The 26,955-nt window shown below is 39.5% G+C and overlaps 1 protein-coding gene across 1 annotated transcript; it reads right to left on the bottom strand.

The window, feature by feature from the left end:
- Window positions 1-143: 143 nt before the first annotated feature.
- Window positions 144-21,720, bottom strand: LOC135084591 (poly(A) polymerase type 3). The gene is made up of 14 exons (XM_063979364.1): window positions 21,584-21,720; window positions 16,285-16,446; window positions 15,407-15,636; window positions 12,904-13,011; window positions 12,200-12,311; window positions 11,389-11,547; window positions 10,433-10,644; window positions 9,077-9,197; window positions 8,111-8,287; window positions 6,958-7,065; window positions 5,108-5,157; window positions 3,990-4,151; window positions 3,058-3,204; window positions 144-1,191 (listed from the first exon to the last, which is right to left on the bottom strand). The coding sequence occupies exons 2-14, from the start codon at window positions 16,397-16,399 to the stop codon at window positions 1,045-1,047; spliced, it is 1,848 nt and encodes a 615-aa protein (XP_063835434.1). The 5' UTR covers window positions 16,400-16,446; window positions 21,584-21,720; the 3' UTR covers window positions 144-1,044.
- Between the last annotated feature and the right edge of the window lie 5,235 nt (window positions 21,721-26,955).

The following is a 26,955-nucleotide window of genomic DNA, read 5'->3' on the forward strand; positions in this document are numbered from 1 at the left end:
GGTTATCTGACCTAAACTATCTTCAGTGGGTCAAAATGCTTGTTATCGTTGAAATATCTACACAACCCATAGGTGTATTTTGTAAATGTTACACCCATTAATTTTTACCAATTTTCTTGTTGAACCAGATGGTAGACCTATAAGTCTGTCTCATTAAAAGCTAAACCTGCATAAAATAGTGTTTTTCGACAAACTTTAGTGTAAAAAGTCCACCATCATCTACATTGATGATTTCAAGACAAATAGATGAATAAACAACATTGAGAATATTGCTAATATATAGAATTACTTGTGAAAATTACTACATCCTGTTGGCCCGAAACCCACCCAGGATTCCCATTGGTAATTTGACATTTTTAAAGTAAAGGTAAACCTACAATGCCATGGTGGCAATTCACGACGTCGCATTGCTTCACTTACAATCAAAACTGTTACCGCCTCTTACTTACCAATGAATAAATTCGATGCACTGCGGTAAGTAAGATCACATCCAATAGAGTTCAATAACACAAGTCACTCACACGTTCGCAAAGTCCACAATTGCTTGGCTAGCTAACGGACTCCTAGCACTATGTACAATAGGAGATCCGCACACCCGTCTTTATCCGGACTGCACATTACCCACACAAATTGGGGTTTTATTTCAAGTCATCATGGTTAAAAATCAATTGGCAATATTTGTCTTCCACGCCTAGTCATTTTAAAAAGATATGGCTAGGCTCACTCCAATCTCAATTGATCATTATTTACAGTAAGATTAGAGTCGACCAATGGCTCGTAGCACAAAATCAGCCATAACTGCAGACCAAATTCAAGTTGCTTCAATCGCAGGTTTTCATTGAGTACATTCTACCTGCGATCCATTGCCAAAATAATCAAAAAAGTTCATAACGATTCGGCTTTGACCGGCCTTATTTCACTTTCAGCCTCAAAAGGTCCACTGTACAACACGATCACTTCACTTTAGTTCATATCACGAGCAGCGAGCGTTCACAGCCGCTTGGCGGTGCCGTAGATGAAGCGCGTCCGCCATTGCTCGTAGTGCTACGTGCAAGCGATCGAAGCGGACGTGGAAGGCTCCTTGTCTTTGTCGGCGGCGTGCGCGGGCGCGGTCCCGTTCTGGATGTTGACCTCGTACATGTTGGACGAGTTTGAGTCTTCGTTGTAGGACAGGATGCTGACTTCGTCCGTCTGGAAGGAGAAATAAATTAGAATCCGTTTGAAGCCTATACTACTAAAGTACGGCCAACGAGAAGCGATACCAAATGTAAACAAACCCAATGTCATGGGTGAACCCGTCTGACTTTGACATATTTTGGCGGGAGAACGAGACATTACGACAAATACACAAGATGGGAAGAGACAATATATTGTCAACTCGACAGTCGTGTCGACCTTTTGTATCGCTGCTAGTTGGCCGTACTTTACACAATTTTATTGTGGTCCAAAGGGACTTAGTCCAAATGCCGAATTGAAAGCTACACTACTGAAGTGGGTGTTTAAATAAATAAAAAAGTTAAACCTTTGAAAAAAAAAAGATTGCCAATGACTGAAGTTTCTTGGACCTCTTTACTGGCCCACATTATTGTCCTGAAGCACAGTACAAGTAAAAGCGCTTTTAGAAGCTTATGAGTAGGTCAAAGCCTCTTTGCCTGGTACATTGGAGAGGGTAGTGCTCCTGCAATAGACTACGGCCTGGTTCAAACACAGTGATAATCGTACCGTTTGTTGGGCAGTTCTCGTACATTTATATTAAACAGTAACCGTACACCCACAAGGTCGACCGACGACATCATAAAGGTAGCAGGAAGGCGCTGGACGCAGGCCGCTACCAACCGGGCAGCATGGAAAGCATTGGGGGAGGCCTATGTTCAGCAGTGGACGTCCTAAGGCTGAGATGATGATGATGATGTACAGTTACCGCCTCAGTGCCTCGCCAATGAGAATCACCCAGAAACCACATCACCCAGAAACCACGCGGTTATCATCGCGCGTGTCTGGACCAAGCCTAAATGAGCTTAGTGTGAGTTTACATCAATTTCACTAGCGAGAGGAGTTTACATCAATTTCACTAGCGAGAGCGTTAAAAAAATATGTGAAGATTTAGTTTAGTTCTTGAAAGTTCGCGCGCTGTACAATCCGTCATACGTTTAATGCCACTTTTTTACGCAGTCGACATTGGAAGCCACTAAACTCACACTACGCCCCCTGATGACAACAGTAAGTGTATGGATGACCCACGCTGAACTGTCCCACCAAACTCAATGACGGGGGCGCTACCATCGTTCAACTATATGGTTTCCAACATGGCAAAAATCGGAACCAGCGATCCGGTATTGACGGTGGCGCCCCACTGTCAATGTCATGCATAGGACAGTTCAGGGGGTCTAGACAAAGTGCAAATTATAATCGCAAACCAGTTGAAAAGTGGTCGAAAAGCCCCTTTTTTGTATGGAGTTTTGACGGATTCGATTTTCGATTCGATCAAAAAGTGCGTTTTGTCTAGGGGGGCAGTATTTTGGAACTATACCACAGAATAATAATAAGTACTACGTACAGAAGTTTTACTTCGGGAAGGTATTTAAAAAAATGTATGCTCAATGTCATTAACAATATGGTGTAATTTAGCCTGTCTCAAGAGTCAAGCACCATTTTGTTGACAAATGTCAGTGATCGGCACTGCGCCGAAGCTATAGGGCTGACTTCGGTAAAATGATGTGACGTGAGGTGCCAAACTGCGGAAAATGGCGGAGGAAATACATGATTTAGCATGAATTATCATGAATAATATTAACTACTTATTTACCTCTCAGTGTCTTGAGGCAACTTAAAAAAGTACATTCTGTGTTTTTATTATTATTTAGGCAGTTAAATACTACACAGTATTTAGTACACCATTTTCTTTATTTTCTTCCATCATACACAAGAATACGCGTGCGTGAGTCAATGTTCGCTCGTATGTGAGGCCTTGTCGAATAGTATCCTGTAGGTGGGCCATCGTGCGTGTTTTGTTTTCGATGTAAACTCGCGGAGATGAACAGGCCTGACTATACTCACGCTGCTCTCAGACAATCTCTTGTGCTTCTTAGTGGGAGCGGGGCGCGCGTCGGGCAGGCGGCGCTTGGTGCCCGACGCGGTGCGCTCGCGCTTAAGAAGCGACGCGGACAGATACTGAGGCAGCTGCTTGCGCCGCACGTGCCGAGCCTGCGGAGAAAATGGCGTTAGATTACTGGGTAAATGTCTAGATATGATTGTGTCACGTAAGAGCCTTTTAAGCCTTTGGGACTCGAGACCTATATCTATAAAAGCAAGGTCACCGTCTAAGCTTCTACCACACCAACGCATGCAGATCGCTTCACTCATCACAAAATATCGAAAACTGCAAGTGCTAGGAGAATCAAATTTTGCATGGGGGTTCCTTTTAGAACGTAGGTGCTCACTAAGACGGGATTTTCTAAAATACAACCCCTATAGGGGTAAAACGGGGTCCACGCGTACGAAGTCGCGGGCGGCCGCTAGTACGAGATAAGACTCAATCACTCCCGATACGTATGGGACAGTTCCCATGCAGCACTCTGCATCATATAATGCGCTAGCTACTGATTAGACAGGGGACTTCTGTATCGGCAGGGGACGTCTGCATCACACAGGGGACTATTGCATTATGCAGGGAACAACTGCACCACACAGGGGACTATTGCATTATGCAGGGAACAACTGCATCACACAGAGAACTATTGCATTTTTTTTTATGCATAAAAAGGCAGGTATTTGACTACAATCGCACCTGGTGTTAAGTGGGATGCAGTCTAGGATGGTACATATCTGTCCTGTGAGTGCCTATTCACTCTCGCCTTGAAAAGGCCCGGATTATAGTCTTCGGGAAAAACAGCAGCAGATTATGCAAATAACAACTGAATCACACAGGTAATTACTGTATCAAACAAGGGTGCAGTCCCTATAACGAGCCCAGAGTATACAATACGTACCTCGATGGTCATTCCGGCGCGCAACATGCTGTTATGGTCGGCCTGGTAGTGCACGGCCTTGGTGAACGACGAGATGTCGTAGGTCAGGTCCACCGTCACGCTGGTCTTCTCAAACACCAGCCCGATGAACCACATGGAACAGAGGTTGGGTATCCTCTCGCCCTGGAAACGAGATATGGGTTAGTTGCTGGACTTTTCTTGCCAAAGAAAAATTTGGATCCTAGACTGCATCTCACTCAATCAAAATCAAAAGTATTTATTCAGTTTAGACCACAAGTGGCATTTATGAACGTCAAAATTATTATAGAAAATAATAAAAAAGAAAAGTTAGCCCTTATGGGGCACTTTACATGTCTCCTTATCTTTTGGGCCCTACCAGCGCTTCGAGACAAACATATGGCAAGTGCTGAGAAGAAACGCCGGAACAAACTCAGTCATCACTAATTTGCCGGGAATTATCTAACGCTAAGAATAACCAAATTCGAGTACATCAAATATGTGCAGACTGAACTGACCACGCATCCTTGTCATCAATATAGTCTCGAACCTTGTAGTACCCTTTGGACATAAGGGTATTTTTTATATGTACCTTAAATTTGTTTATTGGTAATTCGACAAGGTTGAATATCTCATAGGTGCGATTGCGGTCAATACTTGCCTTGTGTTGCATAAAAAAACATCATCATTTCAGCCACAGGACGTCCACTGCTGAATATATGCCTCCCCAATTACTGATAAAGGTAACAGGGAGGCGCTACCAACCGTGCGATGTGGAAATTTTGATTATTGTGATAAATATCAACTCAATCCTCTGACTTTTCAGCTCCACATAAGTCTGAATATCTATTCTACAACATTACTTCATGTTTTATTTGAAAGTTTCTATTGCCCCGGATTATAGAGGATGTTCAAATTTTACACTTAAATAGGGATCCTAAGTTGTCAATTCATAATTTTGAAAAACAGAAATCCAATGTGGGTCAAAAGCTCATAAAAATGCAAGAAACTGGTTTTTATTCTAAACAATTGATATAAATGAACAAGCTGAAAACCGTAACGGACTGAATTTACTAGAATATATTATTTTTATGTAAAAACAAATGCAAGATTCCACTTACGTTGTCATCATTGCTGATCTCCGGAGCAGGATCTGTAGACACTGTCGAGCCTGCGAGCAAAAATGGACTTTAGCAATGCTGTTACGCACAATGAAATGCGAACCTTATGCTGTATGTTATAGAGCAGTGTTTTTAGTCACTATAGGGGGGTCGCGAGAGGTCGAAAACACTACCTTAGTAAAAAAACGGTAAAGTTATAAAGATAGATTTATCCGAAATCTAAATGCAAATGTAGCGGTAACCGGAGGGTCGAAATCGAACCTTATGCTGTATATTATAGAGTAGTGTTTTTAGTCAGTATAGAGGGGGTCGCGAGAGGTCGAAAAGACTACCTTAGTAAAAAAACAGTAAAGTTATAAATAAAGATATATTTTGAAAATGAAATGAAATATTTTATTTAGCGACACAAAACAGCATCAAAAATATGAAACAAAAGTAAAATTAAATAGAGTATTTATCCGAAATCTAAATGCAAATGCATAAATGTTGTATGGATTGAAGTATTCGGTCCCTACAACATCTTTGTAACATTATAAAATGCATGAAAATAAAAGCAAACAGTAGCGGTAACCGGATGATCTCAAAATATTTTTTCATACTAGGTGTCGTGTCATGAAAAAGGTTGAAAAATACTGTTATAGAGTGTACTATCCGTTCGCTTTATGTTTGCCGCTGGCGATATGACGTCACTCGAAGAAAAGCGTCTAAGCAAACTATATTTAAAATATTTTTTATTTATTATTATTGATAAAAATTGTGTATTTGCGTAAAATAAGACATTAATTGCGTTTAATCACCAACTAATTGCGTTTAATCGCGGTTGGGAGGGGACGCGCATTCCACGGACCGGAAAACTTAGCGCGAATGGGTAGTATCTAGGGGTCGTGTCATGAAAAAGGTTGCGAAACACTGTTACAGTGTATCTAGGGGTCGTGTCATGAAAAAGGTTGCGAAACACTGTTACAGTGTATCTAGGGGTCGTGTCATGAAAAAGGTTGCGAAACACTGTTACAGTGTATCTAGGGGTCGTGTCATGAAAAAGGTTGCGAAACACTGTTACAGTGTATCTAGGGGTCGTGTCATGAAAAAGGTTGCGAAACACTGTTACAGTGTATCTAGGGGTCGTGTCATGAAAAAGGTTGCGAAACACTGTTACAGTGTATCTAGGGGTCGTGTCATGAAAAAGGTTGCGAAACACTGTTACAGTGTATCTAGGGGTCGTGTCATGAAAAAGGTTGCGAAACACTGTTACAGTGTCTCTAGGGGTCGTGTCATGAAAAAGGTTGCGAAACACTGTTACAGTGTATCTAGGGGTCGTGTCATGAAAAAGGTTGCGAAACACTGTTACAGTGTATCTAGGGGTCGTGTCATGAAAAAGGTTGAAAAACACTGTTATAGTGTATCTAGGGGTCGTGTCATGAAAAAGGTTGAAAAACACTGTTATAGTGTATCTAGGGGTCGTGTCATGAAAAAGGTTGAACAACACCGTTACAGTGTATCTAGGGGTCGTGTCATGAAAAAGGTTGAACAACACTGTTACGGTGTATCTAGGGGTCGTGTCATGAAAAAGGTTGCGAAACACTGTTACAGTGTATCTAGGGGTCGTGTCATGAAAAAGGTTGCGAAACACTGTTACAGTGTATCTAGGGGTCGTGTCATGAAAAAGGTTGCGAAACACTGTTACAGTGTATCTAGGGGTCGTGTCATGAAAAAGGTTTAAAAACACTGTTGTAGTACTTATAGTGTTATCTAGGGGTCGTGTCATGAAAAAGGTTGAACAACACTGTTATAGTGTATCTAGGGATCGTGTCATGAAAAAGGTTGAAAAACACTGTTATAGAGGTATTCACCTGGTGGTAAGGCCATCGGCTGTCCGTCGTTCGTGTTCAAGGGCACGCTGGTGTAGCATTCTGGGTTGACGTGCGCGATGGTGATGTGTTGGTTGCGCTCCAGCGTAGCTGTGGAGAGAGGAACGAGTAAATATTGACCACGAGTTAGAATCGACCATAAAACTCATTTTAATCCTTCAAGGCCCGCGAATCTAGACACAATAGATAATCAATTGTTATGACATTAATGAATGCCGTCTGGGACTCAAGCGGTTAAGTGACATAAAAAAGAATATGTTCGACTGTCTCATTTTTTTCATTTTTGAGTCAAATTATACACGTCAATTGTGAACCGATTTGCAAGTGTTATTCAAGTAGCAGTCCCATCCCAATGTCTCCAAGTTAGGATCGGATCCCAGGAACTTCGAGACAATCCTCAATAAAGAAAAATACTTTATACGGTTTTCACGAAGGTATTTAAAGAGATATCTGGTCAATGTCATCATTAATAGCATTGTTTCGTTTACATCAGTGCTGTCAGTCGGTACTGTGCCGATGCGACTGACTGTCTTTTGTTTTGCGTGTGCGTGTTTTGTTTTCGATGGTTACTCGGGGAGATGAACAGTATGCTTACCATGAGTTTACGTTAGGTGTGCTCGCTAGCGACAGCGTAAAAAGGACATAAAATGAATGACAGATTGTACAGCTGCAGCGTCCTTAGCGGTTACTTACAAGAACTAAAATATTTATAAGATTTTTTGCACTCGCTAGCGAGCACACCTAACGTAAACGTGAAAGTGATATGTAATCGAAGTTTTCGAACGTGTTTTTCCGCATTTGCGTCTACTGGTGGACGTTATTCAACAAATATAGTTATAAATCCTATCTATTTGCCTCCACAACGATCACTCGTTATCTAGCGTCACATTTTTTTTCTATTTTCCACGACGCTTTATGCGATTAAACATAAAGCAACATTCGCAATGAATAACTCGACTTGAAACAATGTAACATCAGACTTATGAAACAATATGACAAATGTATCTCATGTTGTTGATCATTATCAGATGATTATAAATTGTAATGTGACACGCAATAAACATTTTTGCATTTGAATTTGAAGCGTAATTATCTTGATAATTTGGAACCCTGACAAAGGCCTGCATGTACTCACTGATGAGATGTCGGATCTTGCTCTCGATCAGTCCGCACCACTGCAGCTGGTCGTCGGACGAGGCGGCGGCGGCGAGCAGCACGATGAAGTGCTTGTACCGCGAGAAGAAGTTGGGCGCTTCGAACAGGCGCTCCCAGCCGCACTTGTTCAGCATTATCTCGTCTGTGATGGCCAGCCCTGGGGAAAACGGTGCGTTATAGTTTCAAATTGTAAAACATAGTAGGTGTTATAGATAGACACATTAGATTGTGATAGTCAAGCCTTTATTGCATAAAATAGTTTAGGGAGTAATAATCCAAGTCCTCCATTTGCCTCTGATTGATTGGAGAGTGACTGAAAGGACCGAGTTCTTTTCAGCATTGGTCCACTTATTGTCCCGAAGCAGTGGCAGGGTTAAAGTTATATTGGGACGTGTAAAAGTACTTTATAAGCCTAGGCGCAGACTACCAACTTTTAGTTGGCCGATAGTTGGGTCGGGCTGTTAATCAGTATTGAGATGTATGGAAGTGCGCGCATTACACCGATTTGGTATCGGCCGATTCTTCATACAAATTAAAATCAGGCCCTACTATCGGCCAACTAAAAGTTGGTGGTCTGCGCCTAGGCTAAAAAGCCTATTTGCAGAAAGTAAATTACTTTTATGACTTTTTTTAAGTTCCTGCAATGGGAACTGAATGACCCGATACACTAAATGGCAATCCAACTGATTGAGTCTAAGAAAAGGAATCTTCGCGCTAAAATGAGAACGGACTTGACCTTTATTGTTCATCATCAGCAGTCAAGCTGTTGATCCTGGCTACACAGGAGTTTCAGCAATGGGAATGAAAGGTGGGAATAGTCCCGTGGCCAAGCTTGATGTTCTCATGTTTATCTTTTAGTCAACCCTACCACTGTTACGGGCTAATAGATTAATACGGGCCAGTGCTGAGAAGCTGCTTAGTTTGTTTCCAAGACGCTGGTACTCACCAAGCCGGAACTCCTCCATGATGACGGTCCTTGTAGACGCTGACACGTTGAAGGTAGAATTCTGTTGCGGGTAGGCGGGCGTTATGATCGGCATCAGGTGGAAGCGGTCCGCTACGTTCACCTGCGTACAAACAAACGTGTTTTATTAGAAACTAGCAATTCGCCGCGTAAATAAAGCAGGAAAGAAAGCGCTGGATGCAGGCTGTTACCAAGCGGACAATGTGGAAATCATTTGGGGTTGCCATGTTCAGCAGTGGCTTCATCATCATCATCGTCTCGGCTACAAGAAGTTGTAGCCGAGACGATGATGATGATGAACCCGCCGGGGCTTTGTATGTATTAAACATAATATAAACCTTCCTTTTGAATCACACTATTTATGAAAACCGCATTAAAATTAGTTGCGTGGTTTAAAAGATCTATGCGTATAAGATAGCTGATCAGCTTTCAGCACTCACTTGCTTTTTTTTTTTAATTTTTGGTCCTTCGAGCCGGATTTTGAAGGTGATGGCGGTGGAAGGAGAAGTTACCCGAGGGTCCCAGACTGGGAAGCCTAGGTTAACGGCGTCTTATTATTTCAGTAGCACCAACGGCCTAGTTTCCCTAGCTGGTGACGATGATGGATGATGATGACTACCCTTGGGTCCCGGACTCTCGGCTCGGCGACCGGACTTTAGCCGAGGGTATTGGAGTAGATGCCTTGGCCTGATGATAATAGCGACGAGGGTGGTAGTTACTTACCCTTGGGTCCCACACGGGGAAACCGAGGTTGACGGCATCTTATTACCAGCAACAACTGCGGCCATTTCCCTAGCTGGTGACGATGATGTTGAAGACTTACCCTTGGGTCCCACACGGGGAAGCCGAGGTTGACGGCGTCAGGCTGCTTCAGCAACACCGGCTGCGGCCACTTCCACTGGCTGAAGACCAGGAAGAACTTGTGCACGAGGGTAGCGGGTAACGCGTTGGGGTATAGTTGGCACGTGCGAGCCACCAGCATGGCCCACGACACGCCGCCAAGGTAAAGTCCGGTCGCCGAGCACAAAAAATTTCGTCCAATGACCCCAAGCTACCCATCCTTATCATTCGCGCGTAATTGCTGTCGCGCTCACACACTCACTGCGGCCGCCCGTCGCACAGTCGCTTGGGGTCATTGAACGAAATTATATGGGCTCGGCAACCGGACTTTAGCCGTGCATGTTGGAGTAGATGCCTTGGCCCGATGACAATGATGACGGGCCCTAGTACTTACCCTTGGGTCCCACACAGGAAGGTCTGGGTTGACGGCGTCTTATTACCAGCAACAACTGCGGCCATTTCCCTAGCTGGTGACGATGATGGATGATGAAGACTTACCCTTGGGTCCCACACGGGGAAGCCGAGGTTGACGGCGTCAGGTTGCTTCAGCAACACCGGCTGCGGCCACTTCCACTGGCTGAAGACCAGGAAGAACTTGTGCACGAGGGTAGCGGGTAACGCGTTGGGGTATAGTTGGCACGTGCGAGCGACCAGCATGGCCCACGACACGCCGCCGAGGTAGCCGAGCGTGTTGGAGTAGATGCCGTGGCCTGATGGAGATAGGACAAGAAATTATATAAAAAATTACGACTTTTGAGGCTTGTAGAGAGTCAAATTTTGGCTTGTGTTGTCAACTTTTTGGCCAGTAAATTATGTTCTATTTTATTTGACGCTGACTGTACACGTGGAAGTTTTCGTATACGTTCTCCACATGTAGTGTGCCAAATTTTACTTGTACTTATGTAAAATATTCTGATTACCATAATTCAATTTATTATCGACTTCAAAGGACATATTATGTGTTTTCACAATGAGGGCTATCGTTTTTATACTTAACAGTTGGCATCCCTGGCGATTGACAGGGCCTTACTCTACAATGGCGCTATCTTGATGAGTGCAAATGCGATAGTCCTCCTACCACTTTAGCGCTCACCAGTTGGTGCCACTGTCTTCGCTACTAGCAAGTGACAGGACCTTACTCTACAGTGGCGCTAACTGGTGAGCGCTAAAACGATAGCCCTCATTGAATTTTGGTCCTTTTGTATTTGAAGTTATAATTTTTGAGCACCAAACCAGAGTTATCTTCTTTTGGGTCGGACAGGGTTTTCTATACTGTATACGTTATAATAACACCCAGAAATGGGTGTACCCAGCTTCTAGGCATGTCCCTTACATTCTGGTCCAGGAGACTCTCTCGACACTTAAGAAGTACAATGCATACAAATATCAATATTATTATGAATAAATTACTTCGATTACCAAAATAAGTTAACGTGTAACGTTATAACACTCACGCTTGGCCCACAGCTTGATGGCTCGCAGCGTCAGCCTGAAGTTGTTGATGTTGGGCACGAGGCGGAGTATCTCATCGGTGACGCGGCATCCGTTGAGCGAGCGCACGCATTTCTGGTCCAGATTCTTGAGCAGCATATCGTCGCGGAGGTCGAAGGAATCTGGGGAGAGAACATTGATTAGGTTCCTAATGGTGGTCTTTTTAATGTCATCATCTTTATCCAACCAACTTCAGTGCAAGAACACGACCCTCTTCTATTTACCAGAAGGATTTACGCCCATAATCACAAACATTACTTGAGGTCTCACAGAGCGCGTGGACGCACAGGGTTATACACGAACCAATCAAAGAGCTTTATTCAACGCTGTGCGTTCGATAAGCAAGCATCGTTTGTGAATACGGGCGTTAGCCTATACTCTATCTAGTATAGACTGCTGATTTTTTTCATATTTTTGTTCATATACTCTCAGAGTTCTTCCTTTCCTCAAAACCATTTAAAAAAATATTTTTTACCTATAAAATTTACTCAAAGAAAATAATCTGAACTCATTGTCATCATGCCAATAAATGTTAACCCTTATGTGTGCTAGTGACCGAAATGGAAATGGTTAGCTCGTGACCTGGATTTCAAAATTAAAATGCCAATTTTTACCGATTTCTTTGACTAACCGTTTACCTAATTTTAGTTGCTATTTTTTATGAATCTAAGAGACAAACAATTAAAATGTCATTTATTTTCAGATCCGCAATAGTCTAAAAAACTAGGAAACACAGACGGTTGATGAGTTGAGTATAATATTTAATTTACTTACCAGGTATCTCCTTCAGCGCCAGTCGCGCGAAAAGCAAATCTATCTCAATGCCGTCGAAGTTCATTTTGATTACCGGTACGAAAGCGTCTTCCACCGCTCGCAAGTCTTTGACCTACAAAGAAACAGACAAGTCAGGAAGCAGATTATAAAGGCCGCTTTCCACCAAAGCAGCATAGTAAGCAGTTCCCACCTAAGCGGAGCTCTGCTCAACCGTTTCTTCTGAAGCTGAGCGGAGAAAGACGTGTAGGTAAATAACTAATTTCTTTTAGTAGGTCACAAAACATCACTTCTCCTCTCATCGTCTCCGTTTTGGTGAAAAACGGCCCCAAGAAAGCTGAAAGGATTCGAAATGACGATAATCAGATTCCCGTCGACCCTGGACTTTCCAAAACGTAACTGCATTTATAAAAATTATAAATAAATTGTAGACATCATCATCGTCATTATTTCAGGCATAGGACGTTTACTGCTGAACATAGGCCTCCCCCAATGCTTTCCATGTTGATCGATTGGTGATCGACCGGCCTGCGTCCAGCGTTTCCCTACTACCTTTATGATGTCGTCGGTCCACCATGTGGGTGGACGTCCCCAAATTGTAGACATGTTGTTGCAAAATAGCACCAATTACAATGAAATAAGGTGCTACAGTGATGTGCTAGTCCGTACATCAATTAATTACATACTGAACTCTAGAGAGGACTTACCTGCGGCTGCTGCTTCAGCAGTTCGTAGAAGGACTGGAAGTAGTCGGTGCGGTCGATGTGGCGTGGCGCCACGCACAGCGCATCGATATCGGCGCCGCGGTGGTGAACCTGCGAATAAAACGACGATTGTGAGACATCGATTGATAACAAGATAATAAGTCTAAATATGTATAACTCAAAGGTGACTGACATAGTAATCTATCAACGCACAGCCCAAACCACTGGACGGATCGGGCTGAAATTTGGCATGCAGGTAGATGTTATGACGTAGGCATTCGCTAAGAATGGATTTTACGAAACTCCACCCCTAAGGAGTCCTTAGGGGTGGAGTTTCGTAAAATCCTTTCTCCTTAGTAAGGAGGTAAAACGGGATCCACGCGTACGAAGTCGCGGGCGGCCGCTAGTCATTGTATAAAAGCGAAAGGTCACTGACTGACTCACTCATCACGAAATCTCAGAAACTACAAGTACTAGGAGTCTCAAATTTTGTATGGGGGTTCTTTTTCTCACTAAGGTGCTCACTAAGACCGAATTTTACGAAACTCCACCCCTAAGGGGGTAAAATGCTTATGAAGACGCGGGCGGCCGCTAGTCGATTATATTAAAACAGAAAACAATGTTCATTCATAGTCTAATCTAAAAAGCGATATTGTAATATTAGATTGTTCGGCAAGGATAGTATGGTATGTACATGTCATCACAACAATATGATCTTGTATGGATGCTATTGAGTAGCATCGAGAAATTTTCCTCGACAAAATAAAGTATATCCGTCGTTATTGTTATACCTATAAGGAAAACTTTAGACATGGAAATCAGATACAGGTTAATGTGTGACTGTCATCTTCGAAAATAACATAAATAAAATAACTAATATCTATTTTTAACTCGAGTTTTCACCGTTGTAACTCCTGTGTGGCCAGGATCTACATCATGATCACCATCAAAATTGAAAGCCAATGAAGGCCAAGTTTTTCTATTAACTGTCATTGGATCAGCAACGAAATTAATCAGAAAACATCGATTAGACATGACCACTTAAGTTTGTTGGTATCCATTGGTGGACCTGACGATGCAAGGAGCCGAGTACCTCCATACAGTGACACTTGTCGAGGGCCTGTCCTATACTATACTGCAGTGATCGCCAAGAGGTCGACCGTGAAGACTATTTTGGTAGCCCGCGAGAGTTAAACTGAACAGGATGATTGAAAATGAAAAATGTATTATTTCACTCTTCTAAACTGTAGGTACCTTGCAGTTGTAGTCGACCGCAAGAAATATTTTCGAGCATAAGTAGACCTCACAGGTCAAAAGTTTGGCCACCCCTGCTATACTGGGAGTCTTGCACTTATCCCGAGCCGGTACGTTGGGAGGCATGTTCTTGCGGAGCGACTCATCGCGGATCCACTGGCGGACCAGGCGATGTAAGGAGCCCAGCACCTCCATACGATGCGAGGACTATACAAGGAGTCTTTGGACCACTTACCCCGAGCCGGTACGATCCAAAGTTCGCAGGGATTCATCGCGGATCCACTGGCGGACCAGGCGATGCAAGGAGCCCAGCACCTCCATACTAAAGAAGGACTAAACCAGGAGTCTTCGGACCACTTACCCCGAGCCGGTACGATCCGAAGGTGTATATATTCCCGCCGACGGTCTCCGCCACGTTCTTGCGGAGCGACTCGTCGCGGATCCACTGGCGGACCAGGCGATGCAAGGAACCCAGCCCCTCCATACTAAGGGAGGACTATACAAGGAGTCTTTGGACCACTTACCCCGAGCCGGTACGATCCAAAGTTCGCAGGGATTCATCGCGGATCCACTGGCGGACCAGGCGATGTAAGGAGCCCAGCACCTCCATACGAAGCGAGGACTATACAAGGAGTCTTTGGACCACTTACCCCGAGCCGGTACGATCCGAAGGTGTATATATTCCCGCCGACGGTTTCCGCCACGTTGGGAGGCATGTTCTTGCGGAGCGACTCATCGCGGATCCACTGGCGGACCAGGCGATGCAAGGAGCCCAGCACCTCCATACGATGCGAGGACTAAACCAGGAGTCTTTGGACAACTTACCCCGAGCCGGTACGATCCAAAGTTCGCAGGGATTCATCGCGGATCCATTGGCGGACCAGGCGATGCAAGGAGCCCAACACCTCCATACGAAGGTAGGACTATACAAGGAGTCTTTGGGTCACTTACCCCGAGCCGGTACGAGCCGAAGGTGTATATATTTCCGCCGACGGTTTCCGCCACGTTGGGAGGCATGTTCTTGCGGAGCGACTCATCGCGGATCCACTGGCGGACCAGGCGATGCAAGGAGCCCAGCACCTCCATACGAAGGTAGGACTATACAAGGAGTCTTTGGGTCACTTACCCCGAGCCGGTACGATCCGAAGTTCGCAGGGATTCATCGCGGATCCACTGGCGGACCAGGCGATGCAAGGCACCCAACACCTCCATACTAAAGAAGGACTAAACCAGGAGTCTTCGGACCACTTACCCCGAGCCGGTACGATCCGAAGGTGTATATATTCCCGCCGACGGTTTCCGCCACGTTGGGAGGCATGTTCTTGCGGAGCGACTCATCGCGGATCCACTGGCGGACCAGGCGATGTAAGGAGCCCAGCACCTCCATACGATGGTGCATCTCGTCTTCTGACTCAAACACGTTGAAGGGAACGAGGGACTCTTTGAGCTCATTCGTCTTCTCGATGTCGATCGGCTTTGGACCTGTTAAGAAGATATGGTGTAAGTTTTTTACTACTCAATTTCGTGACACTATGTTTAGTGTTCGTAACTGGGTAGTTGTGACAATTAATTAACCAATAATTACAAGATACCACTTCTTTCTAGCTGTCCAAACGCGACTCCTATGGATTTTGTATGGCAAAAAGAAGATCTGTGACTTGACCAGTTCTACTAGTACAATTGAATTTTATCGATACTAAAGCTACTATAAATCAAGTTTTACGGAAAATTGACAGGTCGGTTTTCAGAGCTAGAATGCAGTGTTTTTAAAAGTAATTTCTTAGAAATGATTCAAAGTCAAAGTCAAAATTTCGTTATTTGTTTAGACTAATAAATAGTTCTTACAAATCGTCATTTTGCTCTTAAGGAGCCTCTACATGTCTCATAATCTTTTTACCCTACCAGCGCTTCGAGACCAACATTTGGCAAGTGCTGAGAAGAAGCGCCGCAACAAACTCAGTCACCACTGTCTGCCGGTTAATAATGTCAACTACCCAATTATACGCGGGCGGTTATATCTTCAATCAGCCTGTCCAAACAGTTGCGCTTTGTGCCTGTGGGAACCGCTCTAGTTACGGCGCTAACGTACAAATACCTACAATTACTCAATTAATAAAACCCTCAACCAACCTGCCATAGAGATAGCGGAGGTCATGCCCAGCGTCTTGAGGTTCTGCTGGTTCTGGTGCTCGTTGGGCTTGCCCGGCTGGTGGGCGCCCGAGTGGTACTGCGACGCGGGCCACATTTTGGCTCGGCGCTGTCTGGGGAAGTAGCTAGACCGCGGGGTACGACCTGCAGCAATACATAATCAAAATTCAAATCAAATCTTTATTGCGTACTAAGTGTCAATTTGTAATGGTGGAAGGTTATTTAGTCTTCAATGCTTTCAAAAGTGAATTTAAATATGCCTAGGATATCCCGATACAACCTGTTTGCTGTTTTCCCCTTTGAATAGAATGTCCAATCAATACAACTCCTAGTCTTAAGTCAAATAATGTTAATGTTGATATTTTTTTCCTTATTATAAAAGTCTTCATTACACCATTATAATTTTTGTTAGTTCTTACCCCTAACTGCTGGTGCTATAATCATAATGCATCTTTTTTTCACCTCTAATTAAGTTTGCATTTAACAAGTGTCGTATTTCTAAGTTTTTCTTGTAAATGCTACACTGTCACCTTGTTGGTGATCAAATAAATAAATAAATGCAGAAGCAAGAAGAAGAAGACGTAGTCGAGTAGTTCCGGCAGATTAGAACCACCCGAACTATTGGATATTAGTGGATATCGTATTGTCGTAAGAGGCGACAAATAAAACATCTCAATGTTACGGGTTTATTACTCTTTTAAGTATCTACTAAGTACCAAAATGAAGCTGTCAGTAGCAGAATGAAAAATGCAGGAGAACGAGCTATTTTCCCTTCAAGAGCGTTCTTTGGGAGACTTGAGGTCTAGCAGTGGACTGCTATCTGATAAGAATAAGCTTTGTAACTTTTTAAAATTATTGCTTTATCACCTAGATAGAAGCTTTATACAAAGTAGTATTTGCCAATATAGATTATTAGAACCAATTACATAACCCGATATCGCAAACGTGTGCAGGAACAAGCGAATGCAAGTTACGAGTTGCGACGCTTGTCCTCCCACAGATCAAACGTTTTATCATGAAATTATTTCATCATAAAAAGCTTTTTCCCGCAGAATTTCAGTTAAACTATAAATCAAACCCTCAGCTTTTGCTGTTGCCATCCCTACACAACGTGTACAAGAACGTGAAGGGACGAACTTTCGGCAAGTCACGTTGTTCGCTGTACCCGCGCTAACAGACTCGCAATTTTTAAAAGAAATAAAGTGGAATATTGCCACCAAACTTTTTATCAGTTACATATTTTTAGAAACCTATTTTTGAATACAGTGAAATAATGTAAGACACTGAACTTAACTTTAGTTGGACAAGATTTTTATCATATGTTTTATCATATCCTAAGCAATGTATTTTGTACTGTAAGGATGACATTTCAAATGTAAAATATAATGATCAACTAACCTTGAAGTATCTATGATGCTAATAACTGTATTGTTATAGAACAAGAAATAATTCTAAAACATTTTTGTCATTTTAGATTTTCTTGAGTCAGGTTTTAAATATCAAGATAAAGATAAACATAAGTATTCTTATCTTTTAAAACTTATTTAAAACTTTCTCCTAGAATACCACGTTCAGTTTCCTACATTCACTAGTTTTATCTATAGTTTACAAAAGGCTTTATTTAACAAAAGGGACACCTTGTGGGCTTTTTAAATAACAATAACCACAGCTGATAAGGATAAAAAAGGTAAAATTAACACATGTCATAAAAAGAGGTATTTGAGAAAGTTTTACTTTTGTTTGGTCTGAGATTTTTTAAAATAATAAGACAATAAATAAGCAATCTTGTTAAATGTTTTATAAAAAAATCACTTATCTAAAATACTTTAGGTTTAGTGGAATCAACAAATTAGAATAAACAAAGTGTTTATGAGTTTAGGTTTGTTAGAATCTAATAGGTAAGATAATCTAATCTAGACTTGAATTTGAAAGATTTTCATTATTTTATGGAAAACAGACAGAACTGTATTTTTGCACAATTTAAAATTTACAATAAGTTTAATGATTTTAAATTATTTTTAAGCACTTTTTGGCTCAACTTGATTAAAGTTAGACAAATCATATTGGTATATCATCATGCTAAGATTTGAAAGTCAATTAATGTTTTACACTTCTAAAAAGACCAATTAGAAAATACCAAAGTCTCAAAATCTTTATTCTCAAATTAGTACACTTACCAGAAATCATATTGAATTGAGGATCTCTCAAGGGTCACAATGAAGAGCCTACTTGCACTTTACTTATGAACACTCACACAACACCTATGCAAAATAATCACTTTACACAGAGCCCTTCACCTGTGCTTAGAACAGTGTTATCCCAACCAAAGCTGGAAGCAAACTGACTGCTCCTTCAACCTAATACTTAGGGCTTGAGCTTTACAAATGGTACTTAAGGCAGAACACTGGAAGGGGTAAGTGATAACAATAGTGGTCATTCAATAACAATAGGTGCTGATAAAGAAAACACCACATGCTGTTGACTAATATTAACTTTTGGTCTGTGAATTGACTGTAGTAGGCTTTTATAAGAAATCTTGTTTTTTTTATCAAAAATTCAGAATTAAGATCTGTAGAATCAACAAAATAAATGTGTTCAATACAATTTGGATTAAGTGGTTGATACAATTGGGTAGTAGGTAGGATTTTAATATTTTAAATTCTATTTAGATTCTAAATAGATTTTTTAATTGAAAGATTTTTACATTATTTTATGCATCAAAAAGAGAGCTATTTTTGTAGAATTTAAAATTTACTTTAAAATAAGTAGGTATGTTGTTTGCAATTATTTTCAATCACTTTTTACTTGGGAGCTTAACAAGAATTTTATAAACTACACTTACCTGAAATCATGTTTAACTGAGGATCTCTCAAGGGTCACAATGAAGAGCACTTTATTTATAAACACTAACACAGCACCTATCTCACAGAGCCTTTCAGCTGTGCTTAGAACAGTGTCACCCCAACCAAAGCTGGAAGCAAACTGACTGCTCCTTCAACCAAATACTTAGGGCTTGAGCTTTACAAATGGTACTTAAGGTAGAACACTGGAAGGGGTAAGTGATAACAACAGTGGTCATTCAATAACAATAGGTGCTGATAACGAAAACACCACATGCTGTTGACTAAGTTTTACTTTTGGTCTAAGAATTGATTGTATGTAGGTAGTTAAATATCATAAGTAGGTAATCTTGTAATTTTTGTTATTAAAAAATCACCTGAATTAACATGAGTAGAAGCAACAAATATGTTCAATTAAATTTGGTTTTGTTTTGTTTGAAATAATTTAGTAGGATATTCTAATGTTTTGAATTCTATTTAGAATCTAAACAGATTTTGTAATTGAAAGATTTTCACATTATTTTATGCATCAAAAAGAGAGCTACTTTTGAAGAATTTAAAATTTACTTTAAAATAAGTAGGTATGTTGTTTGCAATTATTTTCAATCAATTTTTCTTGGAAGCTTAACAACAATTTTATAAACTACACTTACCAGAAATCATATTGAACTTAGGATCTCTCAAGGGTCACAATGAAGAGCACTTTATTTATAAACACTAACATAACACCTATCTCACAGACACAGAGCCTTTCAGCTGTGCTTAGAACAGTGTCACCCCAACCAAAGCTGGGAGCAAACTAACTGCTGCTTCAACCAAATACTTAGGGCTTGAGCTTTACAAATGGTACTTAAGGTAGAACACTGGAAGGGGTAAGTGATAACAATAAAGAGGTAATTCAATAACAATAGGTGCTGATAAAGAAAACACCACATGCTGTTGACTAAGTTTTACTTTTGGTCTAAGAATTGATTGTAGTATGTAGTTAATAATTTGAACATTTAATACAATTTGGATTCAGTGTTTGATACAATTTGATGAATTCTATTTAGATTCTAAATAGATTTTTGTATTGAAAGATTTTAATTAGAGGCATTATTGTATGGAGCACAGACAAAAATATATTTTTTTGTACAAATTAAAATTCACTTAGGTTTGATGCTTTCAATTATTTTATATACTTTTTACTTTGAAGTTAGATAAATTAAAGTTAGAAAAAAGTTACACCAATCAAATCATATTGATTTTGTATCATCATGTTCAAATTTGAAAGTCAATGAATGTTTGTGATTTTATTACTATTTAAAGACTTGTATTTTAGTTTATTATTTTTAAATTAGGTTTAGTTTAGTTAATTAAGTAGTTTCTTTAAATATTATTATGTAGTTGTAATATTTTATTTTAGCAAATAAATTTACTTAAAATTAAAAATATGTAGGTAGGTACCTAGTGAATTATCAAAAGTTCCAAAAGACAACACTGTTAACAATCTTTAGAAACTAAACTTACCAGAAATCATATTTAACTGGGATCTCTCTCAAAAGTCACAATGAAGAGCCTATTTGCACTTTATTTATAAACACACACACAACATCTGATACAAATAATCTCAACCAAAGCTGGAAGAAAACTAACTGCTACTGCTTCAACCAAATACCTAAATAGGGCTTGAGCTTTAGCACAAATGGTGCTTAGCTTATGATAGAACACTCAAAGGGGTAGTTAATTAATAGTAAAGTGATCATTGACAAGTACATTTCTAATGACCAAATGCGTAACATTAATGGATTTTAAGTATGCAAATCATCTTAGTAATCCTTCATGACTAACTGTCATTAGTGAACCCCTAATTATTGTGGTATTTATTACGCCATTGTAGTTACGAAGACTTAATGGAATTAACGATAGTGTTTTGGCTTAAGTGGGTTATTATTAAGATACAACTCAAACATTAGCAACGTAGAAAGCAGTTATTCGGATAGATTCATGGTTCATTCAACCTACTTTTTTATTTTATTACCACGAATACAAACGAATCGACTTCCCGAAGACACAACATCCCAGCTGCACAGTAAATTAACTATTTCACCCTCCATCAATTCGATTTAAACCTTGGCTGAGCTACACAGAGATGAAAACTTCAAAACATCGAGAAAATTGCAGTAACAATGAAACCATAGTTGAAATCTTTTGTTACTCCCCGTGTGACGATTTGTAAGGTCACAACGTAGGTAAATAAGTGAATTGCATATTATTGATCTTGTAAATCCTTTTGATGAAAGATGTATACTTAGAAATAGTCGATATCTAACCTGATTATTATGAAAACACAGGAAACTTTATGGCCAAGGAAAGCTCACGTTGCTTTTTAATTCAGCAGTTACATCTACGACTGCACTACAGTAAATACATAAAATAGATAGAATCAAAACACTACTTACCAAAGGAAGTAGTCGTATATTACATCTCACGATAAATAGCACAAACAACTAATTCAACTCATAATAAAGGAAAGAAATAAACATTAATTTGCAAACAAGCACCCAACAGTCGCCAACAACAAGGCAGCCATTTTCTACAATATGGCGCTTGCGCGCCTAACTTGCCATTGCCAAAAATCATACTTCTATGTTGCTACTCTAAATGAGTTAAAAAATACTATTTAGTGTTACAAAACCCCAGAAGGTGACGTTTTGATCGCATTTTGATTGATCTTTATTTTATTCAGGTACGCTTTTTGTTCTTTTCATCTAATTTTATTGTTGCGAAAACGCGATGCTTCATTATTGTACAACTCTGAAACACTTGTGAGTTTGTGAGACGAAGTTTGTCTAAAGTTACCTTAAAACAACAAGAGTTCTATTCTAGCACGGTCTAGCTAGCAGTTTGTACTTGTTGTTACAAGACAACTGCTAGACCGTGTTGATTTACAAAAAACTTGCATTATCCTACTTCTTACTAATATCCTACTAATATTACAAATGCAAAAGTTTGGATGTCTGGATGTTTGTGATGTTTGTTTGTTACTCTTTCACGTAAAAACTACTGAACGGATTTTGATGAAACTTTACAGTATTGTTGTTTAAACCCCAGAATAACTTATAGGCTATATATGCCTATAATTTGTGACGATCTGTGACAAACTACATTTCGCGGGCGAAGCCTTATTTTATTAGTATTTTATGTATAGCCTGACCAGGAACATAAAAACCCTGGAATAGAGGCGCGTCAATTGCATTTGATAGTGCAACACTGAGTACAGTCGTACCTGTGTTAAATTAATAGGCTAACTTTATGTATCACGATTCAGGATTACGGGCTAATTTGATATTTTCATAAATTAACGAAAAAATATTATTATAGGTAACCTGGTTTAAATAAATTAAATGAAACCATCAATCGAGTTAGTAGGATTTATTTTATTATTCATCAATAATCAAATTCAGAACTTGAATATTCAACTGCAATGTCTGCTCATGAACGCTTCAAACTCGGTACTTCTTTCCCAATTCCATAAAATTCAACACTTAGAAAGTGTCATTTATTTTTAAAATAGGTAGTTGAAACAAACCACAACTAATTTTCATAGTGGACTGTACTATACGATAAACATGTCAGTCAATTTGACAACCTTTGTCGGAAACCTTATTCAATGAAAATATTGTCCGAACCCTTAGTATTTCTCTTCGACAAATACTTTAACACATTGTAAACCACTTTTCTTTCACGACTATAAAAAGATTTCAGCAATTTAATTCACAAAATCAATTGCGCACATTTAAAATAAAGTTTGTTTACACTTTGACAGCAATAGACTGACATGCAAGGTGACATGTCAATGAAGTTTTCAGTTACTGTTGCCATCTCTAATCCATATCTGTGGTTGCCATTAAAATAAATTAGTACCATTAGTTTTCCGCAATATGGCGAGGGTTTTTATGTTCCTGGTCGGGCTATAAACGTTTAAAACTTTAAAAAAATACTATTTCACACACTTTGTATAATAAATTATAAACTTTAGAAAAAAATACTTGAACGCATGATGGGTGCGTTCATAGCATTCGTTATTTTTGCGCATGTCCACTGGCAGTTTTTTTCAGTGACGTATCCTCGTCGTATCACAAAACTCCGTTGATATTGTTCACATATCACTATCTCGTTTTATGTGATACGAAAAGAAAGGGATTGATAGAGAGCCGGTTGATGTTTTCGTGTCAGCCTTGTGCCCATTTACGAGGAGTTGGTAAAATCCGCCATCTTGAGAGTGAATTCAAGAATGTGAGGACTTTTATCGGAGTTATGTGAATATCTGAAATAATTTTACTATTAAATGGCCCACTATTTCGTAGCCGTATGATTTATAATAGTTTAAACTAGCCGGTCGCGTTATATAAATCGTGTGGCGTAGTGATAAAGGGCTGATACGCCGAATTCCTGCTTAGTGTTTATGTGACAGGAGAAGACACCGTAAGCTTTCTAATAGTTTTTTGCGTGTCTATATTAAAGTCTATTTCCGTTTTCCATCTCGACGATCGTTAGCATATCGTGAAAGTGTTATTAGTTTATAAATCGTATAATTCGGGCTGTAGCTGTAGAGTTTCGCGATGTATTTTTCTGGTGGAAAATGCGGTTAGATGGGCGTTGTTGGTCGTTCCTTGGTGCTGTGTATCCGTGCTGGTGAGGGTCGGGGGCGGTTGGGCGAGGGGACCCCGCGGAGGATGCGAGAGGTGACGGCGGGCTAGGTGTTTGTAAAGTGTTTGACCTGGTGAACTTGCAAAGATGTCGACTACGATGCGACCAACGCTGCAGACTGTCCCGGAGTCGCTCCCGGCGGACCATGTGACGAGTCCGACGCCGGCGCCCCCCACGACCACGGCAGCGTCGGCCCCGGCCAGGGAGAGGCCCCTGTTTTCGGTGAGTCAACTTTTGCTAGCACAGATTCTATGTTTACTATGTTGGTGTGAGTTTCACAGGCCATAACACAGATTTTCATGAAACATTTTGGATGTGTAATGAAGTAACCTTATGATAATTCTTTCATTCATTTATTATTGTTTACTTTGATGCTAAATTTTAATATTTACCTAAGTGGAAAAGTTACACAGCTGAATATTGAATTCAAAATGTGAAAAACCAACCTAAGCCAGAGTGATTAAAGTTTCATTACTGTTCTACGCAGTCTTTCATCAATATGAGGAAAATAATTGAGCAACACACCTAGATCTGAGGCTAGAAAGTATGGTCAGTGTACCATGTCAGTTCGTCTTAGCCAGCTAAGAACACTCTGTTTAGTATGATCTATTTCATAGCATATTTTCAGGGTAACAAGATCATTTGCGCTTGTTAAAGACGTTTAAAATTGTTTTAGACATAATATTATTTACGTAACTAAGTCAATTATTTCACTTGATTATTACAGCACTCAATACTTTAACAACAATTGTGTTGTAATTACTTTAAATGCAATACTTATATGAATCCAATTAGTGAATGAAACAAACAAAGATATTTAGCAAAAAAAAACTACAGGCAATTAAAAAATTGCAAGTATTGTCCACTGAATGCTGTAAGAACTTAAATAATTTAATTTTGTCATAATCTAAAGTAATTAGATATTTAAAGTAGACATTTCAATACCTAATTACTGTCTTAATTAAGGTAATAGAATCAATTTTCTTTATAACAATGGCACTTATTGGTACTTATTTATAAGTTCCAAGAACACAAACATTAGTGCTGTAGTTTCTCCTAGTAGGCACCTATCAATTCTGTTGCCTTCTATTGAATGAAATGTACCAAAATATATTAAATATATGTGTCTTTTCAATGCACATTTTTGTGTACATAAGTAACATATTTTATTGATTCAGTTAAATATTATGGAATTGTTAATCGTTTTTCTCCTACCTACTGCAAGTAATTCAGTCTTTCCTGCTTTATAGTAGTTACTGAAGTACATATTAGATTGAATATTAGGTATTTCACATCCAACCGATTATGGCTGGTGTAATTTTTTATCTTACTTGTCAATTACTCATAATATATTACCTATATTTCAAAAGTGTTATGTTTATGAAACTCACACCTAAATACAATGCAAAATTTATTATTAGTAATAATTAAAATGTTCAAGAAACTAGGTGAAAATACAATATTGAATGTTTTGCAGAACTACATAGCATATCAATACATTATTCAAAAACAGATGTGCAATGTGTCATCTACATTTAAAAATATCCAACACATTATAATGTGTTACTGGTGTTTGTGTAGAGAAAATTTTGTATTCATGTTTTGTTGAATACTCGTTGATTTTAACATTCAATATCACAGTATTTCACTGTTCACAGTAAGATTTTAAAAAGGATAGTTTAGTAAAACCTTACCCAAAACATAGTACAACAAGTTACCTAGATATCTTTTATTCATAATTTGAATGCAATGACACATTATCAAATTATTTCTGTGAACGATGAAATACATATTTGGGGAATTTATGCAATTGCTTTCCGCCTTATTTGCAATCTGTGTGTTTTTGTGTAAAGTTGCAATGTTTTATATTATGTGTGCCACATTCAGCTGGTGGATTCATCAGCATATTATTATTATTCTATTTGGAATCATATTTGTTTAAACATTTTCTATAATCGTTTTTTTGATACAGAGTTCTGCTGTAATCAAAAACATTTGATGAATTTATCAATAACCTATCTCTATAACATTGTTTAACTAATAAAAAATAATGCCTACAGTTATCAACCCTAAAGTTGTTTGATCAGCCAAGGTATTTTTAATATCCTTTATGGGATATTGACCCTTATTTATTCCCAACCTAAGGAGAACTTTCCTGTAAATAAGCTCACATTATACCTACGTCTATTAAGGTATACCATAGGACACTGTTTACGCTGAAACGGAGGCTATCTCATGCATAAACTACGCAGGGTTGGCGCACACTAACGTAATAATAAGGCCGCCATACCCTTACGTTGTGAGCTTGTTTTCCACTTTGTGGAATAATGTAATTTATTCTTATTTGTTTCTGTATTAGAATCTAATTTTATCACTTAGGTGTCTCTTACGTTGATTACTGTGCCTTAAAAAATAATATCTAACCATATTATCATGAGTACCTATAGCTATTTTAAAGTACTCTATCCCAATAAAACAGATTTTATCAGGTTCCTCTCTTGATATTGCCAATGTTTATACCATTTTTTCTCACGTGGTATATTATTCACACTTTATGAGTGGCCAGTGTTATTGTATAATAACACGTTGGACGCCACGCGGCACACCGGTGAGCCACGAACAATAAAAAATCTATTGTGTATCTAGTCACCTACAATGACTTGAAAAATCACTTGCAATTAACACGCGACCATTTATTATTATTTTACAACTAAATGTAAGTGAATGAGTATAACTTAAAACTTTATTGACTTAGTATAACCTGTGTTAGTTATTCATAACAAAATAATGTCTAGTCGAGCGAGATTAATATCGTATGATTGATTATGGGCATGAGGACTAAACCTCGTAAATAATAATATAATACTAGCACACGTAACTGATAATACAAGACAATAGATATTCGGATATACCCATTTGTCTTTTGAACTGCTGAAAACAGGCAAGGCCGTAAACTACACCAGCATAAAGTATAACTCCTTGAAAAGGATTATTCCACTATTGTTCATCTGGGTGAAGAAAGTAGAATATTTTGTGCCTCATATCATCTTTGAACCATTTCACCCAGGTGAATTGATTCGTTCGACATAAGCCTTTCACCTTGGGAATTAAGAATAGTAGA

This window comes from Ostrinia nubilalis, chromosome 26, assembly GCF_963855985.1.
Source record: "Ostrinia nubilalis chromosome 26, ilOstNubi1.1, whole genome shotgun sequence".
NCBI lineage: Eukaryota > Metazoa > Arthropoda > Insecta > Lepidoptera > Crambidae > Ostrinia > Ostrinia nubilalis.

Excerpts from the sequence above, each read along its gene's own strand:
- LOC135084591 (XM_063979364.1), bottom strand. The coding sequence starts at position 16,399 with ATGTGGCCCGCGTCGCAGTACCACTCGGGCGCCCACCAGCCGGGCAAG. Across the intron at positions 9,198-10,432 it reads TCCCCGTGTGGGACCCAAGG|GTGAACGTAGCGGACCGCTT; the intron begins GTAAGTCTTCAT and ends GTTTGTACGCAG. Across the intron at positions 7,066-8,110 it reads CAAGATCCGACATCTCATCA|CTACGCTGGAGCGCAACCAA; the intron begins GTGAGTACATGC and ends CTCTCTCCACAG.